This window comes from Pan paniscus, chromosome 14, assembly GCF_029289425.2.
Source record: "Pan paniscus chromosome 14, NHGRI_mPanPan1-v2.0_pri, whole genome shotgun sequence".
NCBI classification, from domain to species: Eukaryota; Metazoa; Chordata; class Mammalia; order Primates; family Hominidae; genus Pan; species Pan paniscus.
In genome coordinates this window covers 28,611,043-28,625,177 of record NC_073263.2, presented here as the reverse complement: position 1 = coordinate 28,625,177, position 14,135 = coordinate 28,611,043, and the positions used below count along the sequence as shown (strand labels likewise).

The following is a 14,135-nucleotide window of genomic DNA, read 5'->3' as shown; positions in this document are numbered from 1 at the left end:
CTCCCTGCACTGAGCTCAAACACAAGAGGGGGACTCGCTGGGTTACATCATGTCATAGCTGTAGCAGGTGGCCAAAGACCAGCCTGTTCCCCACTTTTGAGTAAAGAAGGTTACCACAGAAATGAGCCCAGCGCAACCTGAGAAGAGGCCTGGGTCTCGCTCTGATGATGGCAGAAAATGGTCCCCAGATACAGGGAGGGAAACTGACATTTCAAACGAACTTGTAAAGTCGAGGCCCAAAAACAAATAAATTCTTTGAAGAAGACTTTGGGATGCTCGAGGTGCGAGGCCATGATGCTCTCTCCACACCAGTGGGGTCTCTCTGAACCCCTCAGAACCGCCAAAGCCACACAATGTCCATACAATCCCATTTCCTTGAGTCTTGACGTGGTGCCTAGATAATGAAGTAGAGAAAATAGTTTGGGGAAAAATATGCATGTAATATATAAACTATTCTTGGAGGAAGCAGAACAACACAGAAAAGAAATATACACGAAAATACAGAAGGGCACAAAGAAAGAATTACAGACAATGTGGGGTTTGGGCCTACATATCCAAATCAATTTCCCTCATGAGTTTGTTTTTATAGAGAAAAATCTAGGCTCTGGCTATGGTTTGGATATGGTTTGCTTGTCTGTGCCAACTCTTATGTTGAAATGTGATCTCCAATGTTGGAGGTGGGGTCTAGTGGGAGGTGTGTGGGCCATGGGGGCAGATGCCTCATGAATGGCTTGGTGCCCTCCTTTTGGTAATGAGCAAGTTCTTGCTCTATTAGTTCCCATGAGAGCTGGTCCTTAAAGAGAGGCCTGGCACCTCCTCCACTCCCCTCTTGCTCATCTCTCACCACGTGATCAATGCTCATGTGGTTCCCCTTCTTCCCCCTTGAGTGGAAGCAGCCTGAGGTCTCACCATAGGCAGATGCTGGTGCCATGCTTCCTCTCCAGCCTGCAGAACCATGAGCCAAATAAACCTCTTTTCCTTATAATTTACCCAGCCTCAGGTATTCTTTCATAGCAACACAAATGGACTGACAGGTCTCTTCATGGAACCTCTGCAGTGATTCCCTGCCTTATAGAAGAGCAAAGCTTCAGAGACTGACCCTGAGCCTCAGAGGCCCAGGTGGATGAATGTTTAGAAATTTGAGAATGACTCACTATAACTAAACTCAGAGACTGACGTAAAAATCCAGAAGGGCAATCTGTTCACTTTTAATCGGAGACCACTGCCTAAAGCCAGACTCAAGTGTCCTCTAGCCAGAACACGTTCTCATTGCAGGGCACAGAGTAAGAAGCCACTTATAAACAAGATGCCATGCAGCCCCGCACAGCAAGACAAACCCCTGCCAAGCTGACTGGACCCCTGAATTCTCCAGCCAGAATCCTCTCTCTAGAGATGTGAGGTAGGAAGCCAGTTATAATCAGAGGCCTGTTGGCAGGCCCAGAGTCAGAACACAGGGAGCAAGCTGTGTGATTTGGTTGCTAAGGACCTGCGGCAAGGCAGCACAGCTGGTCGGCTTGTTGGGGCACCTCGTCAGTGATTGCCTAAGTCAATGTCTGCTGCCGAGAATGGATTCAACTTTGTCTTTGTGCTAGATATGACAACTTCTGCTGTGATTGATGCATTCTTTAAATATGCCAATATATCTAACCAAGCTAGAGTCCAAATTTGGACTCAATCATCCTATCTCTAGAAACCCTTGGTACACTTTTGTTTGGTTCCAACACATATGGAGTTCATGATTCAGTTATCATTCAACATTTTTTGAGCACATACTTATAAGAAGCACCATTCTAAATTCTGGGAACACAACGGGGAACAAAATATTGAAAACAATCCCTTCCCTCATGGAGTTCACATTATAGTCAATTCAGGAAAACTAAAAAAGTATTTATGGCAGGTGGAGGTAGGTGCTAGGAAGAAATAAATCAGAGAAAAGGGATTCAGAGAGAAGATGGGTGGCCTTCCCAAGGAGATAACATTGGAACACAGACCTAAAGGAATTGAGGGAGAGAGCCATCTGGATAACTGGGAGAACATTCCAAGCAGAGGGAGGTGCAAAGGTCCTGAAGCAGCAGAGTGAGAAAGGGAGAGTGGAAGGAGAGGAGGGCAGGTAGCTGACGGACCCCCAGTGAGCACATCCCATCCTAAAGGCAGAGCCATCCTACAGGCTCCAGCTTGTGTTCCAAGCAACCTGGGCAGCCCTGGAAGGTGTTAGAGACAGGATGATCTCATCCTGCCCTTTGTTTTTGAGACTGAGTCGCGCTTTGTTGCCAGGCTGAAGTGCAGTGGCGTGGTCTCAGCTCACTGCAACCTCCACATCCTGGGTTCAAGCAATTCTCCTGCCTCAGCCTCCCCAGTTCCTGGGACTACAGGCACACGCCACCACACCCAGCTAGTTTTTGTATTTTTAGTAGAGACGGGGTTTCACCATGTTGGCCAGGATGGTCTCGATCTCCTGACCTTGTGATCTGCCCATCTCGGCTTCCCAAATGCTGGGAATACAGGTGTGAGCCGCTGTCCTTGGCTCCTGCCTTACTTTTAACTGATCACTCAGCTGTCATGAAGAGACTCCTTCAGGAGACAAATCTTAGTTCTGAAGTCTCGAAGGATGACTCACCATAGCTAAAAAGGACAGCATAGTGCAGTCTGAAACTGCACAGGCCTGAATGAGACTCTCCGAGCTCTCCTTCCTTTGTGGTGGGTGACTTAAAGCTCTCTGTCTGTCTCTGTATCTATACGGTGATAAAAACTGCAATACCGGCTGGGTGCGGTGGCTCACGCCTGTAATCCCAGCACTTTGGGAGGCCGAGGTGGGCGGATCATGAGGTCAGGAGATCAAGACCACGGTGAAACCCCATCTCTACTAAAAATACAAAAAAGTAGCCGGGCGCGGTGGCGGGCGCCTGTAGTCCCAGGTACTAGGGAAGCTGAGGCAGGAGGATGGCGTGAACCCAGAAAGTGGAGTTTCCAGTAAGCCGAGATCACGCCACTGTACTCAAGCCTGGGTGACAGAGCGAGACTTCATCTCAAAAACAAAGAAAAAGCCAAAAAAAACATAAACAAACAAAAAACTGCAATACCAACCCTCAGGGAATTACTGCAAGGATTAGTGAAGATTAACAAAGATCAAACGCTGTATTATATGGGCCCAGTGCAGAGCTGGCCCTCAATTATATGTTAGTTGTAATTATTATTTTTATTTTAAAGAAAGAGTCCATGCCTAACACACCGTTTTCTGCTCATTTGCTGTTCTTCACGCATGCGAATAAGAGATACTCCCAGGTAGAAAATACTCCCCATTGAGGAATGAGTCTGATCTATTTGAAGAACACAGTAATTCTGCATTCTTTCTTCCTTTAACCTGGCTTATATTATATTATATTCACTTATTTAAACATGGAAGCCTATTTAAGGCATACTCATCTAATTTCATATGAATTATAGCAAGTGAAATTTAAATGTGTCTCCTTAGATATTGGGTACATCTTATTAAGATAATCAGACTCTTCTAGTTAAAAATGGTCATTTCTCTAGATAATCTCCTCTAGTCAAAAACTCCGTTTCTTCACAAGTGTATCCATGAAAATCTGTAATTCACTTAAAGAGGACATTTTACTTTCATAACTCATTGAAAATATGTCACAGATATTGGGACAGTCAACTTACAGACCATATCATAATGACATTCTCTTACCTCCTGCAAAAACTTTTCACTCATTTGACTGAAAGGATGTCCTGGGGGCTTGATTCCAGACACCATCAATCCGGAACTGAAGACCCTTGGCTTCTGCAGGTCTGGCTTGAATTTCTCATAGAGGTTGGCAGATGGCTTCAGGTCACCACCTGCTGCCTTCTCTTCATGGGGAAGAGGCATGGTACATGTGGGCGGGGCATATGGAAGCCCCACTGGAACCAGCGAGGCGTCCACCTGGCCCAGGGCCTGGGGGTTCCTCCTGATGTAGGTGATGATCTTGGGCCTCACATGCTTGGGCTTGGGCATAATGATGGGCTTGGTTTCTGTCCTCTCCTCTGTTTTTTCAACCTGATAGTTCTCTATTCCCTCCTGCGAGGAAGGTGTGTCCTTGGAATGTGTGAAGACAGGCTTGGGGATCCCACTGGGGCAGGTGTTCTTGTCAGGCACTTTGGGGGACGTGTTCAACAAGCGTGCACTATCAGTAGGGGGTGGAACTACCAAGGGGGACCCCGCATCCATACCGAACACGCTAACATCCTGAAAACTGCTACTGGGTGTTGTAGGCTGGTAGGTCATGTTCACAGTTGTCTCTGGGTGGAGGGGTGCTGGAATATTGAGAACTGAATCTGCTCTTGCTGAGGTGCTTTCAATCTTATCTGCATTCTCTAGAAGGTTCCTGTTTTCAGCAACAGATGTGGTGACCTCTTTGCTTTCCCGTGCTTCTGAGCGGCCACTTTGAGGGTCCAGGGGCTCAGGCACCTCCGTGTTGTTCTCTCCAACAGAAGGATTGAACGCCAAAACCATAACACTGTCCTTATTCCCACTGCCCAACCGCCTTTCCTCCTCAATGACATCCAAAGGCTTGCTGTCAGTCAGATTATTAGGAATAAAAGCCACATGACTGTCACCTGATGAAAAGCTGCTGGATGTCCTTTCACCCAACTTCTCACCTGCACATGGTGAAATTTTGCCAGTGGGCTGATTATCAGCCCCTCCTAAGGAAGCAGATCCCTGTTTGGGGGTGGTGTGGAGAGAATCCTGCTCCCCTGGGTTGACTCCTCTCTTCTCTTCACAGTTGCCTCTTCCCACCCCAAGGTGGTGGAGGTCACTGTTCAGCAGATGGCCAAGTGCATCGGTGGCTTCCGGGTGTGTTTCCCCACATGGATCCCTTCCCTCCAAGGCTGACAGATTCTCTTCCTTGTGGCATCCCAGATACCCTTCCTGGGCTGCCTTTCCCTCCTGTTCAACTCTCCTGGGAGGAACATATTTCAGATCCAGCTTGGCCTCTCCCTTTCCCTGACCTAATTGTGCTTCCGGCTTACTTGGGATTTCCTTCGATGCCAAAGTCAAATTCAGAGCAGGCTCTGGATGGGCGGAATGTGATGTGTGCTCAATGCACACCTGCAGTACATGTGCCCCCACTGTTTGGGTCTCTGAGGGAGTGCTCTGCTTGCTTTCTGAGGTAGATGGTTTAGGTTGACGCACACTCTTTCCCTCTGAGGTACTGTCAGTTGCAGGGAAAGCTGCCAGGACAGCGTGGTCTGGCAATGTCTTCTGTGGCCCCTCCCCACCCCCAGGTATCTGACCCCGTGCTTCCCGGGAGTCGAGGGACAGAGGCTGTGGATGCTGCGGAGTCAGGCTCCCGACTGCAGCTACAGAGCTGCTTGCTCTTTCCAAAGAATGCCTCCTCAGTTCCTCATTGTCAAGGGTCTTTGCCAATTTATCCTTGGGAACATGCCGGGGAATTTCAGCATCCCTTTTAGCCAAAACGTCTAGACTGGCCTCACTCATCACATTCCTCCAACTCGACAGACTTGGTCCCTGAATACTCCGCGGGGTCTGCAGGCTATCTGTGCCTCTCTCCACTGTGTGCTCTTCATTGAGTTCCCTCTGAATGGTTGAAGAAAGTCTAAAATCTTTCAGGCTGGCAGAGCCAGCCTGAGAGCCTTTCCCAAAGCCCTGAAGTTGGTGAAATTCCTTATGGAAATGGGTACGGTTTTCTGGCTCACTTGAATTTGTATTTCCAATTTCATCTCCCAGGTCACATGTCTTGGACTCGTCATGAGAGGAGCTGACCTCCAACATGATTTGATTGGCATTCGTATCTCCCAGACTTAAGATGCTCTCATTATTATTTCTTGCTGCATTTCTGTTGTCCCGCAGCTGAGTGTAACATGATTTCTTAGGAGCCACTGGGACGCTCATTGTCAACCCTTTGGTGGGGCTGCTTGCCATGCAGTCCTACTTAATGGAAATGGGCTGCCTTCAAGCTGCAATCAGATTAAGAGGAAATTCTCAAGCTGCTTGTTCTCCCCTGACAATGTCACCTTGCGACGCTGCTTTAATCATTCTCAGAACAGCTTGAAAACCAAGCATTGTCTTGATATACAGCAGGAAGACTTATCTGTTAGGTTCCTGCTGAATGAGAGCCAATCAGTCCATGAGACCTAGAGAGAAATAAAAATACATTCACATTAGATTGACAAATAGAACTTCTCAGGAGAAAAAAGTGGTAAACACAGATTTATTTGTCATTTCTATACTATTATTTCATTCAATCAATAGTTTTCTCAAAAACCTTTCTGATCAGGGCTCCTCCTGGCCAAATACGGACAAAAATTAAACATCAAAATGTTTAATGTTAGAAATGGATTATAAATGCATGTGAGATCTTAAATCTAAATTTTAAACATCCACAAGTCTATACTGATACTGATTTAAAAGGATGGGGGAGAAGTAAAGGCTCTTCTTTACAGAAGAATATCAACGAATGTAGAAAAAAATTATAGAATTTGAAAAATCACTATTTTGCAATCGCTACATTCATAATTATCTTACACAAGGGATGCCAAAGGTACAAACATTGGGTAAAAGATTGTTGGAGAACAAGATATTCATAGATGCTTAAAGTATCTTCCCCCAGGCTACTTTATTTCTTACAAAACGAAAATTTTATCTTTACAATGGAGAGATCTGGTAGACACCACATTAACCACGTGATCAAATTTAACATCACTAGTAATGAAACTGACATTACGGACTCCTGATATTAGTTAGTTCTCAGGGCCACACATCACCTATGCAGTAGTTAATGTTCAACCAGAATTTAACCATGAGACAATAATCTGGCAAATTTAAATTGAGGTATGTATTACAAAATAACTGGCCTAACTGGTCCCAAAAAATGTCAGCAGAGCCTGGATTTTCAAAACATGTTAGCAAAGGATATTATTAGGACAATTAGAGATTTAAATATGGACTGTATATAAGGTACAGGTATTTTATAATTAATTTTCTTGGGTGTGTAATCGTGCTATAATTATGCCAGAGATTAATTTGGTTCTTGAAATATACATGCTTTAGAATTCAGAGGTAGTATGTCATGATTTTTCTAACTTATTCTCAAATGATTCGACCAAGAAAAACGTGTATGTATGTGTGTGTGCATATGAGAAGGAGAAAGAGTAAAAGAGAGAAACTGGCAAAAGTCAACCATTTGAAAATCTAGGTAATAATTCTATTACATCTGCAACTTTTCTATAGGTTTGAAATTTTCCAAAATAAAAACTTGGGGGAAATGCTTTACTCTGGCCTTCGAGGCCTGCATGATCAGGCCCTGAACACCTTTCTGGCCTCAACCCCACCTCACCCTCTGCTCTGCAAGCTGCAGCCACATTGGCCTCATTCCTCACAGTACCATGTTCATTACTCTCTGCCTCAGGGCCTTTGCGCATACTCTTCCATCTGCATGGAACCCTCCCCCAACCTCATCTTACAAGTCCTTTGCATCCTTCAATATGCAACATAACTACCACTTCCTCCAGGAAGCGTTCCTCACTAGGTCATCCTATAATGATGGATTTCTAGTATCCTGTATTTTCACTTTGAAGAATTAAAAAAAGACTTTCAGATTTGCTAGACACTGAAAATAAATATTGTCTAATACCTGGCATACATATTAGGCACGTATTATGTATTTGCAGCACAAATGAATGAATAAATGTCCAAATGAATGATGAGGAAGATCAGCGTTATTTCTGCCCCCAAAGAGTTTAAAATCTACACAGGATATGCTTTTCTGTTAAAGTAGACTCACAGATCACCATTAAACCATTCTATTCAAAGTTGACATTGTTTCATCCACTACTATGAGTGCATTTTATTAGGCACTGGGGATAGGGGATTTTAACAGCAACAAGGTTCTGCCCCATCACCAATTCCCCCAGTGGAGACTTGAAGCCTTCCACACTTTCCTCCTCATTCATCAAGAATGTGCAAGCACACGTGCACACCACATGTGAGGCTACTGTTATGTTTCTCCTGAAACAGGTTACATGGCAACGTGGCCACCCACTTGTTTTCCCTTTATCCCTGTTAATATGTTGTTTCATATATTAAAAAGAATATGAGGGCTGGACACAGTAGCTCACACCTGTAATCCCAACGCTTTGGGAGCCTGAGGTGGGAGGATCACTTGAGGCCAGCCTTGGCAACACAGCAAAACCCTATCTCTATTTAATAAAATGTATATGTTACAAAGCAAAATAATATAACACGTGACAGCCCATCACCCAACCCAAGGACACCTTGCAACCATCCTCATGCTCCTCCTCACTGAAGCCCTCTGTGTTTCCAACTTAGAGATCTCTTTTCTTTTGCGTCTATACATAAGCATGTAAACTTTTTTACATACATAAGATCATTTCCTATAAGCTGGTTTTTGTTCCATTTTTTTAAAATTTGCCTCTTCTAGCCCATACCCCAAGACACATTAACATCTAGATCTTTCCATTTCTTTCCCCATGTTTGCATGATCATGGGAAAATACAGAGTCATACATGTGCATGTGCGCTTGCATTTCCCTACCACACTGCTCTTCTGTTCTTTCCACGACTCCCTCACTGTCCTCATCCTCCCCGCTCTCATGCTTTTTCTCCTTCTCCATCTTCTACCAGCCTTATCTCCACTAAGCCAGTAGCACCCCCTGGTGCAGCCTGACCCCAATATAGCCCTCAACCAAGTTGCTCATACCCTGATCACAGTCTTCATTTCCTGACACAGAGGGGATTCTCAACAAACCCTTGTGTCTTTGTTTATTCAATTTTAAAAGCGTTTCCCTTGAAGATACACATGTTCTCTAAGCACAAATACAAAAAGCATGTAGGCAAATCAATAAGATCACAGTTTAAAAGAATGCTGTGCTCTCTGGGATGAGAAACAGGTATCTTGCAAAGTCAAGAAGGGCAAGAAAGTTCATAAATATAGGCCGTCCACAGAAGGGAACTGCCTCTAATTTTCTGTGGGCAGAAGTATAAATATGCAGCCAAGAGCCCTCTTCGGTTTGAATTGTTGAAGCTGGGAGAAAGAAAGAAACTTTGCTCAGCAGAGACAAACAAAAACAAAGTACCAAAGTCCACAACATGTAACATGATTGCAAGAAAGTGACAAAGAAATATAAAACCAATGTCATGCTAGAAAGAGTTGTATTTTAATTTTTAAGGAACTACATCATAAATGTTCTTTATCTTTGTCAGTAAACAACTGGTACTCACTGGTAAGGGGACAGAAAGAAAGGTGGAACCTCCTAGGGGCCCAGTATTTTCTCGGCCATTATACAAATTTGTTTAAAAAATTGAGACAGTATCTCATTCTGTTGCCGAGGCTGGAGTGCAGTAGCACGTTCATAGCTCACCACAACCATGAACTCCTGGGCTCCAGAGATCCTCCTGGGTCAGCCTCCCAAGCAGCTGGCACTCCAGGTGCACACCACCACATCTGGCTAATTTTTTAATTTTTTGTAGAGATAGGGTCTCGATACATTGACCAGACTAGTCTCAAACTCCTGGCCTCAAGTGATCCTCCTATCTTGGCCTCCCAAAGTGCCAGGATTACAGGCATGAGTCACAGCACCTGGCCTAAAATTTAATTTTAAATTAAAATTACACAATTACAAGTGTTTAATATTCAATTTTAATTTAAGTTAGGACACTTAATAATATTTATAGCAGGCCTCCAGAGACAGGTCTTCACATCCCCTTGCTTTTTTTTTTTCCCACGTCCTGGTAAGGAAATGAAAGCACAGAGAAGGTAACATTCCCAAGGTCACACAGCTCATGAGTGGCAGAGCTGGGACACATTTAGAAAGCAGAAGCTGTAAAGAAGAAAAGCTGCCCATGAATGGAATCATACACCACACAGGAAGAACAAAAGGAAAACACACTATTGTAAGAACAAGAATAGAAAAACAAAACCAGAAACCAACACGTAGAAGTTCACATAAGACAGGAAAAGCAAATTTAAAAACTTTCTTCAATTTTATCAGGCAAAATTATATACAGGAAGTCATGTTTCCTGTCAGCTTCCCTCCTCCTTATGTGGCCTCACGCGTCTCCCTCACTCCAGCTCCCTCATCCTGCCATAAGACAGCGGCAAAGTAAACACAAACACGAATTTCTGTCCGGATCTAAATTTCAATCCAAGGCCTTCTACTAAGACGAACGTTTTCACAGAATATATAACATGATCATAGAAGTTCAAACTTGTACATAATACAAGACTGTGTGTGATTAAATAAAATATGCAAATAGGTCAACCAATGGTACAAACCCCTAGTTGAGGTGCATTTTCCCAGAGTCAGACATGTAACTTTCATATGCCTCAGATCTATTATTACAAAAAGTTAACAATGATGGCCTTAGAAGTAATTGATATTTTATCTTGAAAAAAATCAATTAGTTCAGTACTAGTTTGAAAGGAATGTAAAGATCTAGGCTTATAACCTACCTGATGCTTAAGAGTCTTCTAAGTGGCTTCCCCTGGTTCTAGGGCCAGAAAAATCACCACACATCTGGGCAGGGTCTCTGTTGGCAAGCTCTGCCTCTCTACAGCAGAATGAGGCAATTCTTCCACCAGATGACCTTTCAGGTATTTACAAAGAGCTATATGCTCCCTTCCTCCCAAGAACTCAGATTCTCCCAACTGTGGGATTAGCTTTTGAAAACTCCCACCATCCAAACAGCTGTCCTCTAAGTACACCGTGTAGCACCAGGGAAACTGAAGTCCCTCCTAAACAAGGTGACCAGAGCTATGCACAATACTTCAATTCTAACTGCACCATCTAGAGTCATAAGAAAGCAAGCCTTCCATTCTCTTCTACTTCTAACCACGCATTCTAAGAGTGACCTCCTCATGGACATATAAATCACCCTCTAGTTCCACATCATTAATTAAAACACCAAAGTACCATATAAGTTGTCCTAAACTTCACTGACTCAATCCGAGACATCTGTAACTGGCTTTAGCACCCATGGGTGGGACCATAAAAATATACTTCTCAAACATCACCTTGCTGGTCTCAATGCATCATTCTATCCTTTTAAAACTTGTGGAGCCCATCCTTAATTTTTCATCGAAAATATCTGCAATCCATTCTTGTTCCCATACTATCGTGGAAAAGCTAAGAGTTCCTTCTGCATTATCATTCATTGATAATTCACTGATAAATCACTCATTGGTGTCATTCATTGACACCAATGTTAGCAGAACACAGCAGGGGACAAAACAGCAGCCCCCGGTGCCAAAAGGATGTGATCCCGCAATGCTTATCTGATCAGCACTCCTCAGGCACCCCTCTGCCCACCAGTCCCTGCAGCCACTGTGTGTGCCCCCATCTTGTCCACGAGAGCATCATAAGAAACTCTGTCAATCATGACGCTGAAATGTTAGTAATTGTAATGTTGCCTCTCATGAAAAAATAAAGAAAATGAAAGTGAAGAAAGACAAGAAAATGAGGCTGAAGTACCATGACCGGTCCTACACAGTAACCTACAGTTGTGTAAGGGCCATTGTTTATTTTTCATAGTACTCATAACTCACCAATTATCAATGCTTTAAAAAACCTAAGGCTCAGCATCAGGGTTGCTAGCATGAAGCCAGAGTATCACATGCTCTCCTTGTTCAAAACAAAATTGTATCTGCCTATCTTTCATAATCAGGCACATCTTCAGCTCTCCTGAGCTCACAATCTCTGATAATGGTTTGTGAATACACATACATTTCTTTTTCTTTTTTTTCTTTTTTCTTTTTTTTTGTTTTTGCGGGGGGCGGGGGCGGGGGCGGGGGGAGGGGCTGGAGACCGAATCTCACTCTGTCACCCAGGCTGGAGTGCAGTGGTGTGAGCTCAGCTCACTGTAACCTCCGCCTCCTGGGCTCAAGCAGTTACCCTGCCTCAACCTCCTGAGTAGCTGGGATTACAGGCGCACGCCACCACGCCCAGCTAATTTTTGTATTTTAGTAGAGATGGGGTTTCACCATGATGGCCAGGCTGACCTCAGGTGATCCATCCACCTTGGCCTCCCAAAGTGCTGGGATTACAGGCATGAGCCACTGGGCCCAGCCAAATGCACATACATTTCTAAATCATGAAATCATGAAGTGAAATGATAGCATCTACACACTCATGTAGAATTTCTTCATCCATTTTAGGCTTTGATTTCCAGTGACCCATGTTTTTTTGGGTGCAATACAGCATGAAAGGCATTCCTGAATGAAGGGAAACTCACTGGATCCACCACGGTGCCATCCAAGAATATCACCCTGAGTGGCCCAGCCCAATGACAGGCTAAAGTGACACCTCTCGGCTTGACATTCAAGGTCCAATGAGCACTGGGCCTACATGTTTCCAGATTTAATCCCCTTTACTCTTCTACTTAAAGTACATTTGCCCTGTAAAATCATCCTCCTACCCAAGAGCTGCAGACTCTAAGCATCAAAGTCCAGCTCAAAGGCCACCTACTTCATGAAACCTTTCCTAAATTCTCTCCTCTCCTCCCTTCCCCCACCAAAAAGGTAGAGGTGGAACTAGGTATTTTCTCTCTGTGTCCTGAATCCACAGATCTTTCCTTTTGGAACTGTCATATCATGCTTTTTAATCATAGCCACGTACATCTAAAATAGTTAAGTGTCTTTTTATTACAGTTATATGTGACTCATTATTATCGTTACATGTGTCTTATTCCCTTTATGAAATTATGAGCTCGCTAAGCTGAAGGTTAATACCACAGGCACTTCTGTTTGCTATGTAATTTCTGGGACAGCACTTTGCACATAGTAGGCACTCCAGATGAGGTAATCTCATCCTAACCTCAGCTCAAAAAGGTGAAATGTTCACTACAATGTGAGTCCTTTTTTTTTTTTTCAATCTTTCAAGACGAAAATTGTAAAGCCACCCTTCCCAACTGAGCAACTGGTTAGACGTCCTCCCAAGAGGGCCATATCAGAATATCCAAGTAAGAGTAGACAGAGAAGTATATTCTGATCATCAGTTTGATTTGTATTTGTCATAATACTTTACTTTGAAAATAAACTGAAGAAAATTTGGGGGATGTTTAAGTTATTAAAAGGAGGCATGGGTTTCGAAAGATTGAGAAGTACGGTTGTACAGCTCTCCTTAGCTGCCAGGTCTGCTGGGTAATGCTTTATCAGTAGTGAATTTTCATATCTACATTCAACCACCATGCCTCTGAATGTAAATGCAAGTTCATCTGACTTCATAAAACTTATTTGCCAAAGGAGCTCCAACTACAGCTCCTGCCATGCAATAAGTTACCCTGTAGAACTTTAGGATACAGAAAAATGAACAGAATATGAACCCAAAATTCAAGGGTAAATATAACAATGCAAAAAAATTCAAAATCCTAGCTTTCAAAGTTTAGTTGGCATCTCTACTGGGTACGTATTTGGTGCCTATAGTGTTTTGCCACATTTAATAGGATAATTGTATATGTAGTTACATATTTATGTACAAGTCAATGTATTCATCTGAAAGTCTCCTGGTAATACCTCCATGTTTTCTGCAGTTGTAATTACTTAGGAACATTCAGGTTCTTGGTCTTATTTCATAATGTTGGGTATGTTTATTCTCAACAGGCATAATTATAATCCAACACTTGATGCTCTGCACACTAAATGAAACTTACGAGTACAGTGTCCTTACAATATGGTTAAAAACTGAATTATTCTTTGGGAGATGTTAAAATACATATTCAGGGACTCTGCAGCTATGTATGGTGTCACATAACACAAAATATAATAGCTCTCTGGAGCCTGCTTTGTTCTCTTTATCTTATGTACATAACATGGGTAGCATATCGCATTTTATTCTAATATATAAACAGGACTGTGTTCAGAATATCTTTTTTATTGAGGTAGCAGAGGCTATTTTATTTTTATTTTACAAAAAATGAGTAGAAAGTAGTAAAGAAGAGTAGAGTAGAAAGAGTAAAGAAGAATATATACATGAGTAGGAAGAATATATACATAAATGAAATGCTGCTATTTCCCCTCTACAGAGGACCAGGAAAGGGGGTAACGGTTTTTCTTAGTTTAGACCAAGGTGATATTTAAACAAAATACTATGTTCATTGATATTTAAAATCTCCCC

At 43.1% G+C, this 14,135-nt stretch overlaps 1 protein-coding gene across 3 annotated transcripts in view; it reads right to left on the bottom strand.

Moving 5' to 3' along the window:
- MTUS2 (microtubule associated scaffold protein 2) overlaps positions 1 to 14,135 on the bottom strand; it is a 680,252-nt gene that overhangs the window by 469,496 nt on the left and 196,621 nt on the right. For all 3 annotated transcript variants that reach the window (XM_063595693.1, XM_034936505.3, XM_034936506.3), the window contains one exon: positions 3,695 to 6,141. In XM_063595693.1, the coding sequence (XP_063451763.1) occupies positions 3,695 to 5,929 (2,235 nt within the window). In that variant the 5' untranslated portion in view covers positions 5,930 to 6,141. Of the gene's footprint in view, positions 1 to 3,694; positions 6,142 to 14,135 lie in introns of those variants that run through there.